This window comes from Pelodiscus sinensis, chromosome 6 (assembly GCF_049634645.1).
Source record: "Pelodiscus sinensis isolate JC-2024 chromosome 6, ASM4963464v1, whole genome shotgun sequence".
Classification (NCBI taxonomy): domain Eukaryota; kingdom Metazoa; phylum Chordata; order Testudines; family Trionychidae; genus Pelodiscus; species Pelodiscus sinensis.
Genome location: NC_134716.1, coordinates 36,109,673 through 36,126,509, shown reverse-complemented (window position 1 = coordinate 36,126,509; position 16,837 = coordinate 36,109,673). Strand labels below are relative to the sequence as shown.

Genomic DNA, 16,837 nt, shown 5'->3' with positions numbered 1-16,837 from the left:
CACTGAATAGCTCCCAATGTAATTTTAATATTACTGATAATTGCCATCTGAGCATTTGCTGATGGAATGAAGAAAACGATGTAGGAAATAAAAACTCTACAATTTCTGGGGTCCCACAATCCTCAAAACCTTGTATTGAAAAATCAAGGATTTATGACACCCATCTCCTTTCCCCCACGCCCCGCCATTTAGACCTGTATTCTATCGCCTCTACTCCTTAGTGAAATTATAAAGATGATGGTGTAATTCTATGCCGTCTGTGGTATTTAAACATAAGTGACATTTCAAAGTGGTCAGCACTATCACTGGACACTCTTCCTCCCCCCTCCCCCTCCCCCCACAATCCATGTTGCTGATCTATTGTGCGTACTCTGACAAGGTGGTTCCTTACTGGTAGAAGTACGATACTGCATTTCTGATAGAATCCCAGTTAATGTTAGGGACTTCTTCTATCTGCTTCCCTGGTGCTATGCTGAGTGCTGTCCTCGTGTGTTCAGAACACCACCAAGAAGCCTATGCTGTATGCTAAGGGCAGTAAAATAAAAGTTAAAATGAAGGTAATACATTAATTACAGCACCTTGATGTTGAACTGTGGTAAAGGGGATAACTCTCAAACATCAAGGCTGTGTCTACATTGGCACCCTTTTCCAGAAAAGGGAAGCTAATGAGACAAGTTGGAATTGCAAATGCTGCGGGGGATTTAAATATCCCCCGCGGCATTTTCATGAACATGGCGGCTGCTTTTTTCCGGCTCGTGGCTTTGCCGGAGAAAAACGCCAGTCTAGACGGGATCTTTTGGAAAATAAAGCCTTTTCCGGAAGATCCCTTATTCCTCTTAAAATCAGGAATAAGGGATCTTCCGGAAAAGGCTTTATTTTCCGAAAGATCCCATCTAGACTGGCGCTTTTCTCCGGCAAAGCCCCGAACCGGAAAAAAGCGGCAGCCATGTTCATGCAGATGCCGCAGGGGATATTTAAGTCCCCTGCGGCATTTGCAATTCCAACTTGTCTCATTCACATCCCTTTTCCAGAAAAGGGTGCCAATGCAGAGACAGCCCAAATGTATGTGGACTGGGAAGCTGAGGGCCTGCTAATCTAACTTGGCACGGTGTCCATTTTCAATGACATTTCATGAAGAAAGGTGGGTTTTTTAAAAAATTTCCTGCCCCTGCTCCTGCCCCTGCCCCTGCCCCTGCCCCTGCCCCTGCCCCTGCCCTTAATTTGCTGATGAAAGGCAATTGCTGAAGGGTCTGGCTTTTGTTAGAAGATATACAACATGATAGTCATTCCTGCTTCTTGAGAAAAATAATATATGCATAGTACGCCACAGAAGAGTGGCCTGATGAAGGATGCTAGAATCCTCTATTGAGTTACCCTATGTTCAGTAGCCTAGATTCTGTGTTCTGGGCCAGCTGTTTTATGCTGCTGGTTTAAGAGGTTTCCCTGGGTGATCTGGAGCTATGGAAATGGTTCTCGACTGTCGTGCTGCCCTCAGTCCCTAGAGGGGCAGAAAACTGCACTCTGGGTATTCTTGGCTGATAAAAGCTCTTGTGGTTGGCTGCTACAAATCAAGAGAGCTTAGAATGTATGCTTGCCACATTCAGAATTCTTATATTTGTTAGCAATTATGAACATCTCATTCTCAAATTATGATGTAAAATGTGTGATGGAATGTGTATGGACAGCTCATTCAGCTCCTTTGAAATAGCATACAACGTTGTGCAGACACTGCAGTTTTTCTCTGAATTTTGTTTGAACACTTACCTTTGACATCAGTTTCAGTCTGATCTATTGTCAGAATACAAATGCCCTTGTCTTATTTTCCTCTACAAGCTCTCTACCCAGAACAATACTCAGCAGTTATATAACAATTTACACTGGCCTAATCAAATATTAAGGACTCTCTCCTGCTCCCAGTGAAGCCAATGGTGAATTCCACTGAAACTGGATTTTTCTCTCAGAAGGAAAATTATCCCAAATTTAGAGAGAAGGGAAACTGAGGTAGGGGTGAAGTAAACTGCCCAAGACCACTTAGTAAGTCACTAATTCTGGCAATGCCTACTTCCTGATGCTGTACTCATTCCTAGAATTCACAGTCTTAGACTGTGAAGAAGTATGAAACAGGAAGAAGTATGAAATAGGAAGCTCTTTAAATTTAGGTCCTAACTTAAATACTTGCTGAGTGATGCCATTCAGAAGAGATGATTGTGCTCTTAAAGTTACTTCGTTGCCTTCTGTTTCTTTCAACATATAGACAAGTGAGCACTGATGCTACAATCTTCTTTTAAGATTCTGGTATCAACCTATGCTGCTGATTGCTTTGGAGAGCTTATTTGTTCTTTCAAAAGTTCAATCTGTTGTAGTAGATGAAGATCAAGAGTTTTGATTAGGGATGTAAGCGACTAGATGACTATCCAAAATGCATAAGCTTACGGGATAGTCCATTAGTGATGAGACTAGACACTTCTCCCCCTTGCTGCCTCTATCAGAGAGAGGCAGCAAGGTGGGGAGGGGAGCAGGCGCTGGTACTGAAGGGAGCCGACTTAAAAGCCAGTTCCCCCAGCACAGTCTCCGTGGGGGCAGGGGAGGTAGAAGCACAGCGGGAAATGGAGCAAGCGGGGACTGAAACAGTCTCCACTTGTACTAGCTCTACTGCAGTTTGGCTTTCGAAGTGTACATGAGCCCCGGCAGGGGATTCTTGTACATTTCAAAGGCTCAGGTGCCATAGGAAGCGTGGGGCCAATGGGGGCCCTGCGCTCCCTGAAGGGATTCTGCTTCTGAAATGTTTCAAAAGCTCAGATGCCGCAGGGAGCACAGAGTCAGTGGAGAAGCCCTCTGCTGGCCCCATACTGCCTTCTGTGCTTCTGCTTTTGAACAGTAGCAAGAGCTCTTGCTACAGTTCAAAGTCAGAGGCGCCCTTATCGACTAATTGAATAGTTGGTGGAAACCCCATTCAATGAGTTAATTAATCTAAATTTAACAGCCCTAGTTTTGATCCCCTGAAGAGAGGATGGGAAAAGGATGGCTTCTAACTTTTTGCTAGACCATAGGTCTGCATTAAGTACACAAAGAAACTATTTGACATGGAATATCAGGTAGAATCTCACCATGATGAGCTTTCTATAGTTTGCCTAATTTTTTGTAGTGATCAAAGATATATTGCAAACCATCTGAACAAGGTTTGTGACCGAGACTGCAATAATTTTTCAGAACTATTTTTCAGTACCTTGTGCTAAGTTACTGTGTAAAGACACCTATTGCCTGTCAGTGAAATAACACTTAAAAAGGAACCCCATTTCTGACCCTAAGGCGCCTTCAACTGACTGGTATTTAACAAGTGCTGCTCACGCTCCAAAAAGGAGTGGGGAGAGGAAGAGGCATTGCTCTAAGGCAGCTCAAGTATTATTCATTAGTTAATCTTTTTCATTAGTGTAAAAAAAAAAGAAAAGAAAAAGGACTAGGAAGAATACTCAAGACCTTGTAGCCACTAGCTATGTTTGTAAGCTCCTCCTTTCTGTTCTCCCATGACAAACAGTTAGGGTACATCTAAACTACATGGCTCCGTTGACGGAGCCATGTAGATTTGTTGTTTTGGCAAAGGCAAATGAAGCTGCGATTTAAATGATCGCGGCTTCATTTAAATTTACATGGCTGCCGCGCTGAGCCGACAAGGACGCTCCCCTGCCGACATCAAAGCCCTTTGTCGGCAGCCCCGGTAAACCTCATCCCACGAGGAATAATGGGGCTGCTGACAAAGGGCTTTGATGTCGGCAGGGGAGCGTTCAGACTAGCGCGCTAAGCCGACAAACAGCTGATCAGCTGTTTGTCGGCTCAGCGCGGCAGCCATGTAAATGTAAATGAAGCCGCGATCATTTAAATAGCGGCTTCATTTGCCTTTGCCTGTCTGTCTAATCTACATGGCTCCATCGAGTTTAGACACAGCCTTAGATCAACTGTGTGGAGTGTTGGGGTTGCCATGCAGCCCAGCCAGCCTGAACAGGCAGGCTAACCCACTTTCAAGTACCAGCTTTTGCTGACCCTATGAATGAGAGATTCTTCCAAGTTTCTGTTGTTTTCACCCTTTGATTTTTCATTTCTAAAGAACCAAGACTGCAGCCCCTTTGCCCTTTATTTTATAGCATGCATGGAAGAAAGGCAGCTTGTTTTTTGTGTTTCACTCTGCCTTAGTCAATTTCAAGAAAAAATCTCTTTTCGGCCTTGTTATGAACATGCCTTGGAAGAAATATGGGGCTTGACATAAACAAAATTATGATACAATTCCACAAGGATCAGAGTAATTCATCTATGAAAAAACCCCATACTTTAACTGTTACTCTTGGCAGCAGCAAAGGATAATAGTGAAATATTATACTAAATATTGCCACGTGCGCTAGTAAAATACTGTCTCGTTTTTGCCAGCAGCGGTGTGTAACTCCCCCTTCAAGCTCAGGTTTGGATGCTGTGATTTAATCTAACTCTTTTGCATCGCTTCTATCCAAAACCAACAGAGGTTTAAAGAGAGCTGAATTTTTATTGGAACCATTTGCTTAGCCTAAGTTGCCAAAATAATTTAGTTAAAACTAGTGCTTTTATTTGGGTTAAAGTTGATCCTTGGCTTCACAGAGGTCGAGGCACTTAGGTTGTCTTGCTCCTTTTGAATTCTATCATGAAGTCTACTGCTCAGCTTTGCCAGTTGAAATTATACAGTCGTCCTTGTCTACTTTCGTGATTTTAGACAAGTGGGGGAGAAGCCCTCTTTAACTCCTTTACCCTGTAAATATCTGCCACCACAATTCTAACATAGCACAGGTGTGGCTTTCAGTTTTTTTCCCAGGGGAGAGGGGAGGTTTAAGCCACAAAATAATTGCAATTATAAAGATTCTGTTGTTACTGCTGCTAGCATACCATGCGCTAATGCATCTCTTCAATTTGCTAATGAGAGATAACTGCTCTGAAACATCATAGTATGGAACTGAGTACTATGGTGTTTTTGCCTTTCATGGGGACAGGTGAAAAAATACAAAGGGATAGAATTCTGTAAATTAGATAATAAGCAAAATGCTACGTTTTATGCCACTTGAAGACCAGAGGTTAAATTCTAGGTAGTTTCGAGCACAATAATAAAATATCAACCCACGTTTCCTGTCAACACATTTTTTATGCCAGGCTATGGCTCACAGAGACAAGTAATAAATGGACAACATCATTAAGTATCTCTCTATGGATTTTTGCATGCAGGTGTGTAGCTGTGTATTGAGCTCTATCTTTATGGTATGTACTGTAAATGTGTCAAATCCAGAACTATCAATGTGAAAATATTTTAATTTTGAGGAGGCTTGGAACTGAATCCCCACTTCCCAAACTGTCCTCTATCATATAAATTCTGGTTTGGATCCAAAAAGGAAAGGGGCCTTTTTTCTGTTTCTAATTCAGATGCAGCAGAAATGTCAGAATGGGGCAGAATTATATATTAAATATGTTCTATGGTAGATGTTCTGTGATCTGGAATAGGTTAAAGCTAGGGCTTAGATTCAAGGCCAAATCTGAGTGAGAAGTTTGTGAAAATTTGATAGCTCTTATACTTTGTGAACTGCTTTTAGGAGTTTTTGGCATAAAATGTCATAAATCTCATAAGATATGTGTATCTAAAAATGTGAGTAGAATTCTCATGAGAATTAAATCAGGAACAGACCTTCTGATTTTCAAATCTGACCCAGAAATAAAAAACAAGAGTGTTCAAATGGAAATTTTAATTTAAATCATCCTGAAATTTAGAGGTGTTTAGATTCAAGGTCCAGTTTTAGCCCATCTCTAACATATAAACAGAATGATATTGTTTGATGATTTGTTTGATATTCGTTTGATATTGTTTGATATTGTTTGATGGTTCGTAGCTGTTCAAAACCAGTGAAATGTTTAGAACTCCAAAAAGTCTGAGTTTTTTTAAACTTTGCACACTGTCTGATCCAAAAATGGAATTTCAGACCCTCTAGAGAGTCTGATACTTTGACACTTGTTTTTAATCCAAATCAGGGCAAAAGACCGAAATATCAAAGTCTTGTTCATGTAGAATGAAAAGTTCCAAAATATTTCTATTCAGTAATGTCAAAACATTCCATTTCATCATTTTTAATCAAAATCCCCTATATTCCCAAATTGAAATGTCAACCAAAGCTGAAATAAAACATTAAATTTTGTGACCTTAACATTAAGCTAGACCATCTGTACCCCTGTGCCTGGAAGACACAAACACCTGATTAAGATCTTTACTGCCTGCTTTGTGCTGCCAATGTAGCACAAAGTAGGCAAGAAGGGGTTGAACAGAATTCAGTCCATAAGTTTTACTTTTCTAGTAATTTCAAATCCCAGTTTTTAAAAGATAAGGATCTTGCCTCTTTTGTTAATGAAAAAGACCAAAAGCTGCAACATAATGTAGGTGGCAGACAGACCATCAGCAATAATTTCCCACAGCTTCCCCTTTAAAAGTCCAATTTTGCTTTTGCCTTTCACGTTGAATAAGAAAGGAAGCTCTCACCCTTATAACCAGCAGCATTGGTTTTCCAGTCATTAGAATTCAGATGTCCTGCACGTGAAGTCCTTACAATAATATGCTGTACGTCTCTCCAGGTCAGAGATGGACTAAGGAAAATGGTAAAGAAAAGCGAAAATCAGAGTTATCTTACCAAAACAGAAAAAAGAGGCACACAAGTTTAAAAAACAAACAAACAAACAAAAAACAACAAAAAACAAAACAAAACAAAAAAACCCCAACCAAATCCACGAACGAGGCCAGTGTTGAAAGTAATGACCCAACTTTAAAGGATTAACATAACAAATTATTTCAACCTCTACTATGCTTTTTTAATGAAGAGAGGAATTGATAGGCAGTCTGTAAAATACACACCTGCAATATTCCATATATGTGAAACTTACAAAGAAGGAGGCATCCCCCCAAATCTGAATAAGGTCTATGATCTCCACCCTGGTCCAGAAAGGTGCCTGCCTTCTCCAGGCCCTGGCAGGCTCCTGCGAGCTGACACACTGCTCCTGGGGAGCAGTGGAGGGCTGGCTGCAAGTGGCTTGCTGGCTCATGTTTTGGGGCCACTGGGTCAGGGGCAGTGACTGCTGGCTCTGGGCTGGCAGGCTTGGAGCTGGAGCAGGCACTGTGGCCAGAGTCAACCCCTTTAAGGGCTCCGGGGAGGGGGGAGGTAGAGGAGTGTTCTTGGTTGAGGCTGGAGTGGCCACCAGGTCTCCCTGGGAAGGGCTGGAGGCCCCCATTTCAATATAAGTGTCAACATAGCACTTATTTTGAAATAGCAGTTTCGAATTTGGCATTATTTCTCATGGAATGAGGGTCACCAAATTCGAAATAAGCGCTCCGCTATTTTGATTTAATTTCAAAATAGTGGTTTGGCTGTGTAGACGCTAGTAAAGTTATTTCGAAGTAACGGCTGTTATTTTGAAATTACTTTGCTGTGTAGACATACCCTTAGTGCTTCTGTGCCTCAAATTCCCCATCTGGAAGTTGGGGGATAATGCTTCCCTGACTCACAAGGCTATTGTGAAGATAAAAATGTTAAAGACCACGAGACACTCAGAAGACACAATAAAATAGTCTGGAGATGGTTTTATCCAGCAGTTTTTCCAAGCATGGAAGGCCTGCTAAATTCAATGTGGGATTTCCATGTGAAACATCTATAGAAACTGAAACCATCCAAGCAGGTCAATTCTTCTATGAGCTCTTCCTGCACTGGGAGTCAGAAGAGAAAAGCACCAGTCTGAGAGGTTGGTATGCAATTCAATGCAGTGTTTCTTATTTTTATAATCTCTTCTTACATCTGCCAGAATTTATTTTCTCGTAAGTTAAACCATTTGAAGTGCTCACTTTGTGGATGCTATCCTGTACCTCAATGTAAAAACAATATCTTGTTTATTTTTTGAAGTAAGTAATTGAAATCAAGCAAATCTATGAAATTTCCTACGTGGTCTGAAGAAATTAGTATTTGATTTCCTTGCTGAGCTGCATAAGCCAGGATTTTTGAGCTGTACACAATTAAGATGACAAACTTTAGCTTCAGTAAATTGGAACTCCACAGGGAATCAGCAGATATGTAGAAATTACTGCAAACATCCAAGTCTTCTATGTAAAACCTGCCTTTATCTTACACAGGGCACAGACAGAAATAGACTGATGGAAATTAACTGGTTTGTGATCAAAGGGATTTCATGTGTCTAATAAGATTAAAGAAAGGAAATGAAAACCAATTACTTTTGAGCATATTTTCCACACTTCCCAGGTTTACTCCCATTATATGGTATTGTAGCTTATGAAGCTAAAATGTGTGTGTGTGTGTGTGTGTGTGTGTGTGTGTGTGTGTGTGTGTGTGTGTGTGTGTGTGTGAGAGAGAGAGAGAGAGAGAGAGAGAGAGAGAATGTGTGTCCTCCCATGTCTGTGCCGTCTAAATAGTTGAAGCTGGGCTGTAGTCAACAGATTTTTATATGTATTGATAAAGTAGGAATTGCTTACAATAGATATTATATATTGTAACTTGGTAACAAATAGCATCTCAAAGTCAGGCATGGAACCATTTAACTTATTAAGTTTGCAGATGATACCAAACTGGGTGGGGTTGCGACTTCTTTGGAGGATAGGGACATAATTCAAAATGACCTTAGCAAGTTAGAGAAATGGTCAGAGGTAAACAGGATGAGGTTTAATAAAGAGAAATGCAAAGTGCTCCACTTAGGAAGGAACAATCAGTTCCATACATACAAGATGGGAAGCGACTGTCTAGGAAGGAGCATGGCGGAAAGAGATCTAGGAATCATAGTGGACCACAAGTTGAATATGAGTCAACAGTGTGATGCTGTTGCAAAAAAAGCAAATATGATTCTAGGTTGTATCAACAGGTGTGTTGTAAGCAAAACTCGTGAAGTCATTCTGTCACTCTACTCTGCGCTAGTTAGGCCTCAGCTGGAGTACTGTGTCCAGTTCTGGGCACCACATTTCAAGAAAGATGTGGAGAAATTGGAAAGGGTACAGAGAAGAGCGACAAGAATGATTAAAGGTTTAGAGAACATGACCTATGAAGCCAGGCTTCATGAACTGGGCTTGTTTAGTTTGGAAAAAAGAAGATTAAGGGGGGACATGATAGCGGTTTTCAAATATCTAAAAGGGTGTCACAAGGAGGAAGGAGAAAATTTGTTCCTCTTGGTTTCTGAGGACAGGACAAGGAGTAATGGGCTTAAAGTGCAGCAGGGGAGGTTTAGATTGGACATTAGGAAAAAATTCCTGTCAGGGTGGTCAAATATTGGAATAAATTGCCAAGGGAGGTGGTGGAATCTCCCTCTCTGGAGATATTTAAGAACAGGTTGGATAGACATCTGTTAGGGATGGTGTAGACGGAGCTTGGTCCTGCCTTGAGGGCAGGGGGCTGGACTCAATGACCTCTTGAGGTCCCTTCCAGTCCTATTATTTTATGATTCTATGATATACCTTTTTCCTCTGTTTCATTTTTTCTTTTCTTTCTTTTTTTTGGGTGGCGGGGGTGCTGATACTGTTGTTTTATTTTTTAGTAGACACTTATTCTTTTGCAGCAAATTTCCTACCAGGTGGTGTGAGGCCAATGTCAACTAGACTTTGATGCTCCATTGCTAGCTAAAAAAGTCACATTGAAGGAGGTATTTTGTGAAGCCAACACAAAAGAGTTCTGTTCATATTAGAGCTTTTAAGATGTTTGTGTATGCAAATCAGTTGGAACATTCCCTCTGAAGAAACTAGATCATTTGTGTTGAAATTTCTTTTGGTTATCTTAAGTTGTTGTATTCCATCCTAACTGGATCAGTTTAATCATGCCTGTTTAATTTTTCTTGTATACATATGAGGTACGGGGCAGGGGGGGGGGGGAAGTCTGTGGTTAAATTAATTTAAGGTGCCCTGGTGCCTTCTGGTGATGGATGGACTTTAAAATATTAATAAACAGAATTTGCTTTCCATGAAGGGGTCACCTCTTTCAAGTTGGACAATTGGACTGGTACGATAGTAAGTATTTATCCAGATGAGAGCCGGTAAAAAAACCTACAACTGCAAAAAGCGAATGTCATGGAATGTAATGGGCATTAAGGGCTTGTAAGTTATGGTATGTTCTGACAGGCGCATAACATGCTTCAGAAAGGAATCAATAAAATTTTATACTAGATCAGGAATTTCTCTAGGAGCCCATGTAAAGTCTTAGGAAAACATGTAGTACTGGCTCAAGCCTTCAAGGGTACCTCTGAGAATCCCAGAAGCTGCATTCTTTATTAGGCGAAGTCTGAACAATCTGTGATGCCACAAAGTGAGGTGTTATAGCTGTCAAAACTACTGGGAAGAAAAAGCACTAAAATATTTGCATCAAATTTAAAAGCCAAGATTGGCTACTTCCAGCTAATTATTATAAACAAACCAGGGGGTCCAGTCTTTTGTCAATGAACACTGAGCTTTCATTAGTAAGAATTATACACTGTGTCAACATGAGACTACAACCCACAGTTAAGATTTAATGACTCTCCCTCACCCCAAGAAACTTCCAGGTGGGGAACCTTGAAAAGGGAGCTACCCTGAGAATGGTTCTGGTTTAAAGTTCTGTCTAAAAGGCCATTGTTGTATATTTCTACTACATCCGATCATCAAAACCAAAACCAAACAACAATTTCCATACTGAAAACCCAAAGCTAAATGTCAGGTACCTAGTAAACAGATGTATGCAAGCTCAACCTCTCTCTCATAGTGCCTGTACATCAGTTTGCTTACCACAAGAGAAATTGAAGTAGAACATTTTTTCTTTTTATTTATGTTGCCTTCTCAAGTATAGACATGCTTTTGGTGTTTTATGCTGTTATATCTCTCTGCTGCCTTTGATATAAGAACTGCATTTCAGCTGATTTTTGCAGAATCTGATAGATCCTATGTTGTACTATGAAGTGAGCTATAGCCAAATTGAAATTTCCTTTCTACAGTAGACACCTCATTTGAAACCAAATAGGATGGCAATTGTTCACCCCCAACTTTTGTCAGAAACTTTGACCAAAAAAATAAAATAAAATAAAATTGGAAAGGAGTCAAACTAGCAGTTCACTTGGAGAAGAAAAGGGTGTTTTTTTAATACTAGGGAATCATGGCAGCCAATTTTAAAGCATCTGGAACAGTCACAAAAGCAGTCAAGTATTTGTAAAACATGTCAAAATTGGATCTTAAGTGAGTAAACAGTTGTTCGCTAGCCATGAAAGCTACAGATCCAGACAAGATGTCACTGAAGTTAGCTGACTTTCCTCTTGATTAATCTCTGAAGAGTTAATGGGTATACATCTTGAAATGAAAAAAAAATGTACTAAGAGCAATACTAACAATGCTGTATAATGGATTCAGTTTTAAAAACAAGATAATTTCCTTCCAAGACAAAAAAAAATAAATCCTTGAATGTCTCATCTGAAATAGCCCGGGCATTATCCATACCAGACAATGCTCAAAATCACACCAGAATGAACAGAAGTGAAAACAATTAGATAAAAATTATATGACCAGCAGCCAGCATATAATGAATGTCAGTTCCTTGGTTCCCTAGTTAACACTCCAAAGCCTAACCCTTTTCTTTCAGCCTTTTCAAAATGTTTATAAAACAAGGTAAATGAGAAAATATGGAAATGGAGCACAAAAGCACCACTAATAGTTTGACTTTTAACTGGATTTTTAACCCAGAATGAACAGCATTATTTAAAAAAAATCTTTCCTTTTAAGTCAAAATTTGAATCCTTTACTTGCACTGAGTAGAATTCCACTCCTTTGGAAGACAAGTAGCTAATCCTGGAGCAGGTGCTACTCAACAAGAGTATGGTTAAGGTTTTGTCATAGGCATTTTTAGTAACAGTCATGATCAGGTTGTGGACAATAAGCAAAAATTCAGGGAAGACTGCCACCTGTCTGTGACTTTCCCTAAAAATACCATGCGGAGGTGGAGGATACACTAACAACGGGAGCCCCATTGAGTGTTGACCATTGCTCCTGAGGTAGGGCTAATGGTCCAGTCTTGGGCACTGCACACAGTCCTGCCACTACTGCTGGGTGGGGTTTGACAGCTGCTCCAGCCACGCTGCTGCATTGGGCTGAAGCCAAAGTAGTCATGGAGAATCCCTGATCTCCATGACCAAATCATATCCTTAAACATGAGCCCAGGGTTCAAAATCTGGCCTTGTATGTACTCATAAAGAACAAAAAATAATGATTCAAAAGAGACCAAAAATGCCACCATAGAAAGAAAACTATAAAGGAAAATTCAGTCGGACACAACCAGGATCAAACAGAGAGGGGTCAGAGTGCATACTGAATTTTCCTTCTTAGCATCCTTCTGAGGCATCCATGAGTTTAGCTGAAGAAAGGGTATAGAACACCAATCTCCATACAAGCAGAAGTAAACATGGTATCATGGCATTTACAAAAAGAACAAATATTGCCATGCAATCTGAAGGGGTCACTGGGCCATCTTTGCAAATCCTGGCTATGATGAGACAGGCTTTGATTGTTATTGCTATCTCTCTGAAAACGAGTAGTATTTTCTGACCTCTCGTCCTTCCCTGGAATTCCGTTACACAGTATATACTAGTAGATCACACACAAAGCCTAATCAGTTTCAAAATACAACTCGGATTCCAACAACAGCATTTTCAGCATTCTGATGTCCACATGACTCTACCCCATGAAGTCATTCAACAACTTTATAAACAAAGCAGAACACACAGCTGCTTGGCTCAGCCACAAGTGCCTTGTAACTCACATACTGGCCAAACTCTTCCAGTGTTTTCTGCAATCAAAAGACAAATCCAGTGGTTCATCCAAAACCCATATTCACATTTACTGAAGGAAGAATGCCTCTTTATGACCAGTTGGTCCATAAATGTCATTCATTGCGAGGAAAATTAACAAACTTCTAACTCTCACAGATCTTCAAACAGTTGTACCCTTGTAGGTACGGCTGTTGGTAGAGCTAGTAATGGAAGTCACTGTCCCTTAGCTTGTCCTCACTATCCTGTCCTAGCATACGTGATATATAGCAGCACCATGGAATCTCCAGGTTTAGCAAACTTAGTGCTTTTCTTGTTGATATCCACCACATTCAGCTGAGATTTGGCATTTTTCTGGGGACAGGGAAGAATTTGACTTCATTTAGAAATGGGCAATAACAATTATGCATAGATATGGGTAAAGTCCTGTTCAACAGGGCCTAATTTGGGCAGATGTTTGGTGTACTCTAAATGCTCGGGCAGGTACAAGAGGAGATTGTCATTTTTTTAAGCTTATGTAACACTCATGCAGCTAGTCATATTAATACAGATTTGGGGCCAGCCAAGTAGAGGCGAGAAGCAAAGCTGTGTGATTATTTACAGTATCAAGGTGCCTTTAAAGTGGGTAACAGTTTCTGCCCTAGTGTCGTGCCTAAATTCCCATATTACTAAGAGTGTCTACTTCTGTGCACTCAGCACATTGTGAAATTTTGTTAAACGAACATACATGCATTCTTCTTTTTTTAGATTTATAAACTGGGCTCAATCACTTACCTTAAGCTGCATGTGTATAATTAAATATGGCACATTTTTTTCTTAAAGGGAGAAAGGAACAATCATCCCAAAGCAAATGTGCTAAATAAATGATTCCTTTCTAATCACTCACACATATTCGATCGAGAGACCACCACTTAGAAATGCAGTGTCATCGTCAGTCTCAGGGAATTAGAGGCGTAAGGTGAGTGAGGTCATATCTTTTATTGGACCAACTTCTGTTAGTGAGAGAGACGTGTTTTTGAGACACACAGAGCTACTCTTCTTTGAGCTGAAGGAGAGCTTTTTGTGGCTCCAAACTTGTTTTTCTCACTCACTGAAGTTGGTCCAATAAAAGATATGACCTCACCCACCTTGTCTCTCTGTTTCGGGAGTCAATCTGCCTGATTATTAAACCCAGAGAATACTCTATCTGGAGCACTCTATTTTATGACAGCTGCAGTAGTGAGTCTCAGAAAAAGAGATTTATCAAAAAGCCAAGGCCTGAAGGTGTATCTGGAAGCAGGGGGCCAGAAGATATGCCAGGCCCCTGGGCAAGGGTGGAGTGCTCCACACTCTCAGAAGGAGTAGGAACTCAGACAGAAGGGGTGGAGCTGGGGAAGGCAGCTCTCAGCACCACTGGGAGTATGCCACTGCAGACCCTGCCCATAGCTAGTAGGGTTGCCAGGTGTCCAGTTTTGAACCAGACTATCCAGCATTTGAGCTTTCTGTTTGGGAAACAAATTGAGAAAATATAAATGTCCGGTATTTTCTCCATCAGATGTAATGTAGATTGTGATGTAATGCCAAGTGTGTCCAGTATTTTTGTTGAAACCATCCGGTAACCCTAATAGCCAGCCCTCAAAGCCTCTCAGCGTGCATCGTGCAGACCTTTAGCAGTGATTTAAAGGGCCCGGGCCTCTCGCTGCTACTGTTCCTTCATTTTGAATCACTGGGCTCCAGGGCAACTATCCCCTCCTCTCCCCCCACTGGTGGGCCTGCCCTGGAAGCAAACAGGGAGCAAATATTGAGAGAACAGGTCTAATATGTTCCTTACAGCCAACATCACCAGACGAGCAATCAGTCATACTGTGCGCTAGCTTCAGTAGAGCTAAAAGTAGATCCACATAGACCACACTGCAGTAAAACCATAAAAACATGCATAAGAGTGGCAAGATCCAGAGCCAGACAGCTTATCACACAACAACCAGGCATAGCTTCAGATAAATTCTGATGGAAATGAAATGAACAAGGAGCTGTTTGTATGTTGATGGCGGCACTGCTGCCTTTATTTTGCTGTAGCCTCCAGTGGCTTTACATACATGTAAAAAGGACTGGGAACAAAAGGAGAGAGATCTCTTAGGAGAGATGATCAGTCACCTTAATCTATTCTCTGTGCCTGATCAGAAGGAAAGAATGAAACAGAGCTATGTTGTCAACCCAGATGACTAGACATAGCTTAGACATAGTTGTCTACAATATGCCACAGCACCAAACCCCTATTATCAATTTAAGCGTATTATACTCTTCAACTCAGCATCTGGTGTACATAAGGGGAAGCCCTACATTACCCTAAAATAATAACATGAATGCGGCTACATCTACAACAATAGGCCTATCATAGGCGGCAATTAGAGTTGCCAGACCAAAGTTGTTCAGCGAAAAAAAAAAAAAAAGGACCCCGGCAGTTAAGAAAAAAAAATTAAAATAAAACAGCATGGCCCCTTTAAGAAGAGGTTTTTTTTTTGCCGGTGGCCATCTTGTTTTTCTGCTCCACCTACAAGACAGCTCCCCTGCAGAACCAGGTAAATGGGAGGGAGGGGGAGAAGGGCTTGGGGGCTGGGCCCAGTTGCTGAGTATGTCATAGGGTTGCCAGGTGTCCGATATTTTTGCCTCTTGTCAGGGAAAAAAAATCAGAAAATACCAGACTTTTTAGGTGTCTAGTATTTTCTGAATTGTTTTTACCGGATGGGAGGTGAAAATACCAGACTGTCCGGATCAATACCGGACACCTGGCAACCCTAGCAGCAATGTCTAGGACAATAATAATAGGCCTATTCTGCCCAAACTATCATGTTGTTCTAGATCCTTTGAAGCTTAGAATTCAGTCCTATGTAACTTGGCCAAACAAGTGTTTCGTGGAAATAGCAAAAGACACCTCCCTGAATCCAAAGTGATGCCTCACTTCCCCACCAAATTTCAAGCCCATCCTCCAAACGATGGAGGTGCAAGAGCTTCTCAAGAAAAAGATTGTACACATTTTCTTAATGTGAGCCAAACAGCTTGTTTTTACCTATAGTAAATCACAAATTCAATATGATCCAACAATGTGGTACAGTTGTGGAAAAAAAGCTAATGTAATTCTGGAAATGTATTAACAAGGGAGTCATATGTAAAACACAGGAGGTAACTGTTCCTTTCTACATGGTAGTGATGAGGCCTCAGCTGGAGTACTATGTTCAATTTTGGATGTCATACGTAGCAAAGGTAGAATACATTGGAGAGAATTTGGAATAGCGCAGAGGAGGGCAAGATAGAATCCACAGGCTGCATCCGGCCAGCCAAGCCATTTGATCCAACCCACAGCTGCTCCCCTGCCCCCGGGCCAATCAAGACCTGGTGGCGGGGGGAGCGTACGAAGCCTTCCCTCCCCATCTGGGGCACATGGTACCTAGAGGAAGCTGCTAGCTGTTCAAAACAGTTGGCGGTTCTCTCTAGGTGCCACTCACCCTGGCAAGGTGGGCGGCAAAGACTTTGCATGCTCCCCCACCCCCAGGCCAATCAGAGCCTGGGGGCAGGGAAGCATGCAAAGTCTCCTCCCCCTGCCAGCGGTGGGCCTCCCCTAGAGGGAACAGCCGCCTTCAGCCTGAAGCCCCACCTCCTTACCCCAAGGCCCACCCCTTCGGGGGTGGCCCATGGCCACTTCCAAAATTCATGAAGTTGCCCTTCTGCAAAAATTATTGCCCACCTCTGGGCAACAGAAACGATCAAAAGCTGACCTAAGAGGAAAGGATAAAAACCCAGGCATGTTTGATCCTGAGAAAAGACAGAGGGGAGAACTTATAACAGTCTAAACTATATTAAGGGCTGTTATAATGAGGATGGGGGTCAATTTTTCTCCATGTCCACTGAAGATAAGACAAGATATAATAGGCCTAATTTTCAGTAAGGAAGATTTACATTAGAAAAACTTTCTAACTATCAGGGTAGATAAACACTGGAATAGGCTTCCTCACAGGAGGTTATGGAATCCCCCCTCACTGGAGGT

At 41.4% G+C, this 16,837-nt stretch overlaps 1 protein-coding gene across 4 annotated transcripts in view; it reads right to left on the bottom strand.

Moving 5' to 3' along the window:
• The window catches only part of PCSK5 (proprotein convertase subtilisin/kexin type 5), a 327,119-nt gene that overhangs the window by 131,752 nt on the left and 178,530 nt on the right, over positions 1-16,837 (bottom strand). For all 4 annotated transcript variants that reach the window (XM_025178860.2, XM_075931728.1, XM_075931729.1 and 1 more), the window contains one exon: positions 6,536-6,639. In XM_025178860.2, the coding sequence (XP_025034645.2) occupies positions 6,536-6,639 (104 nt within the window). The remainder of the gene's footprint in view (positions 1-6,535; positions 6,640-16,837) is intronic.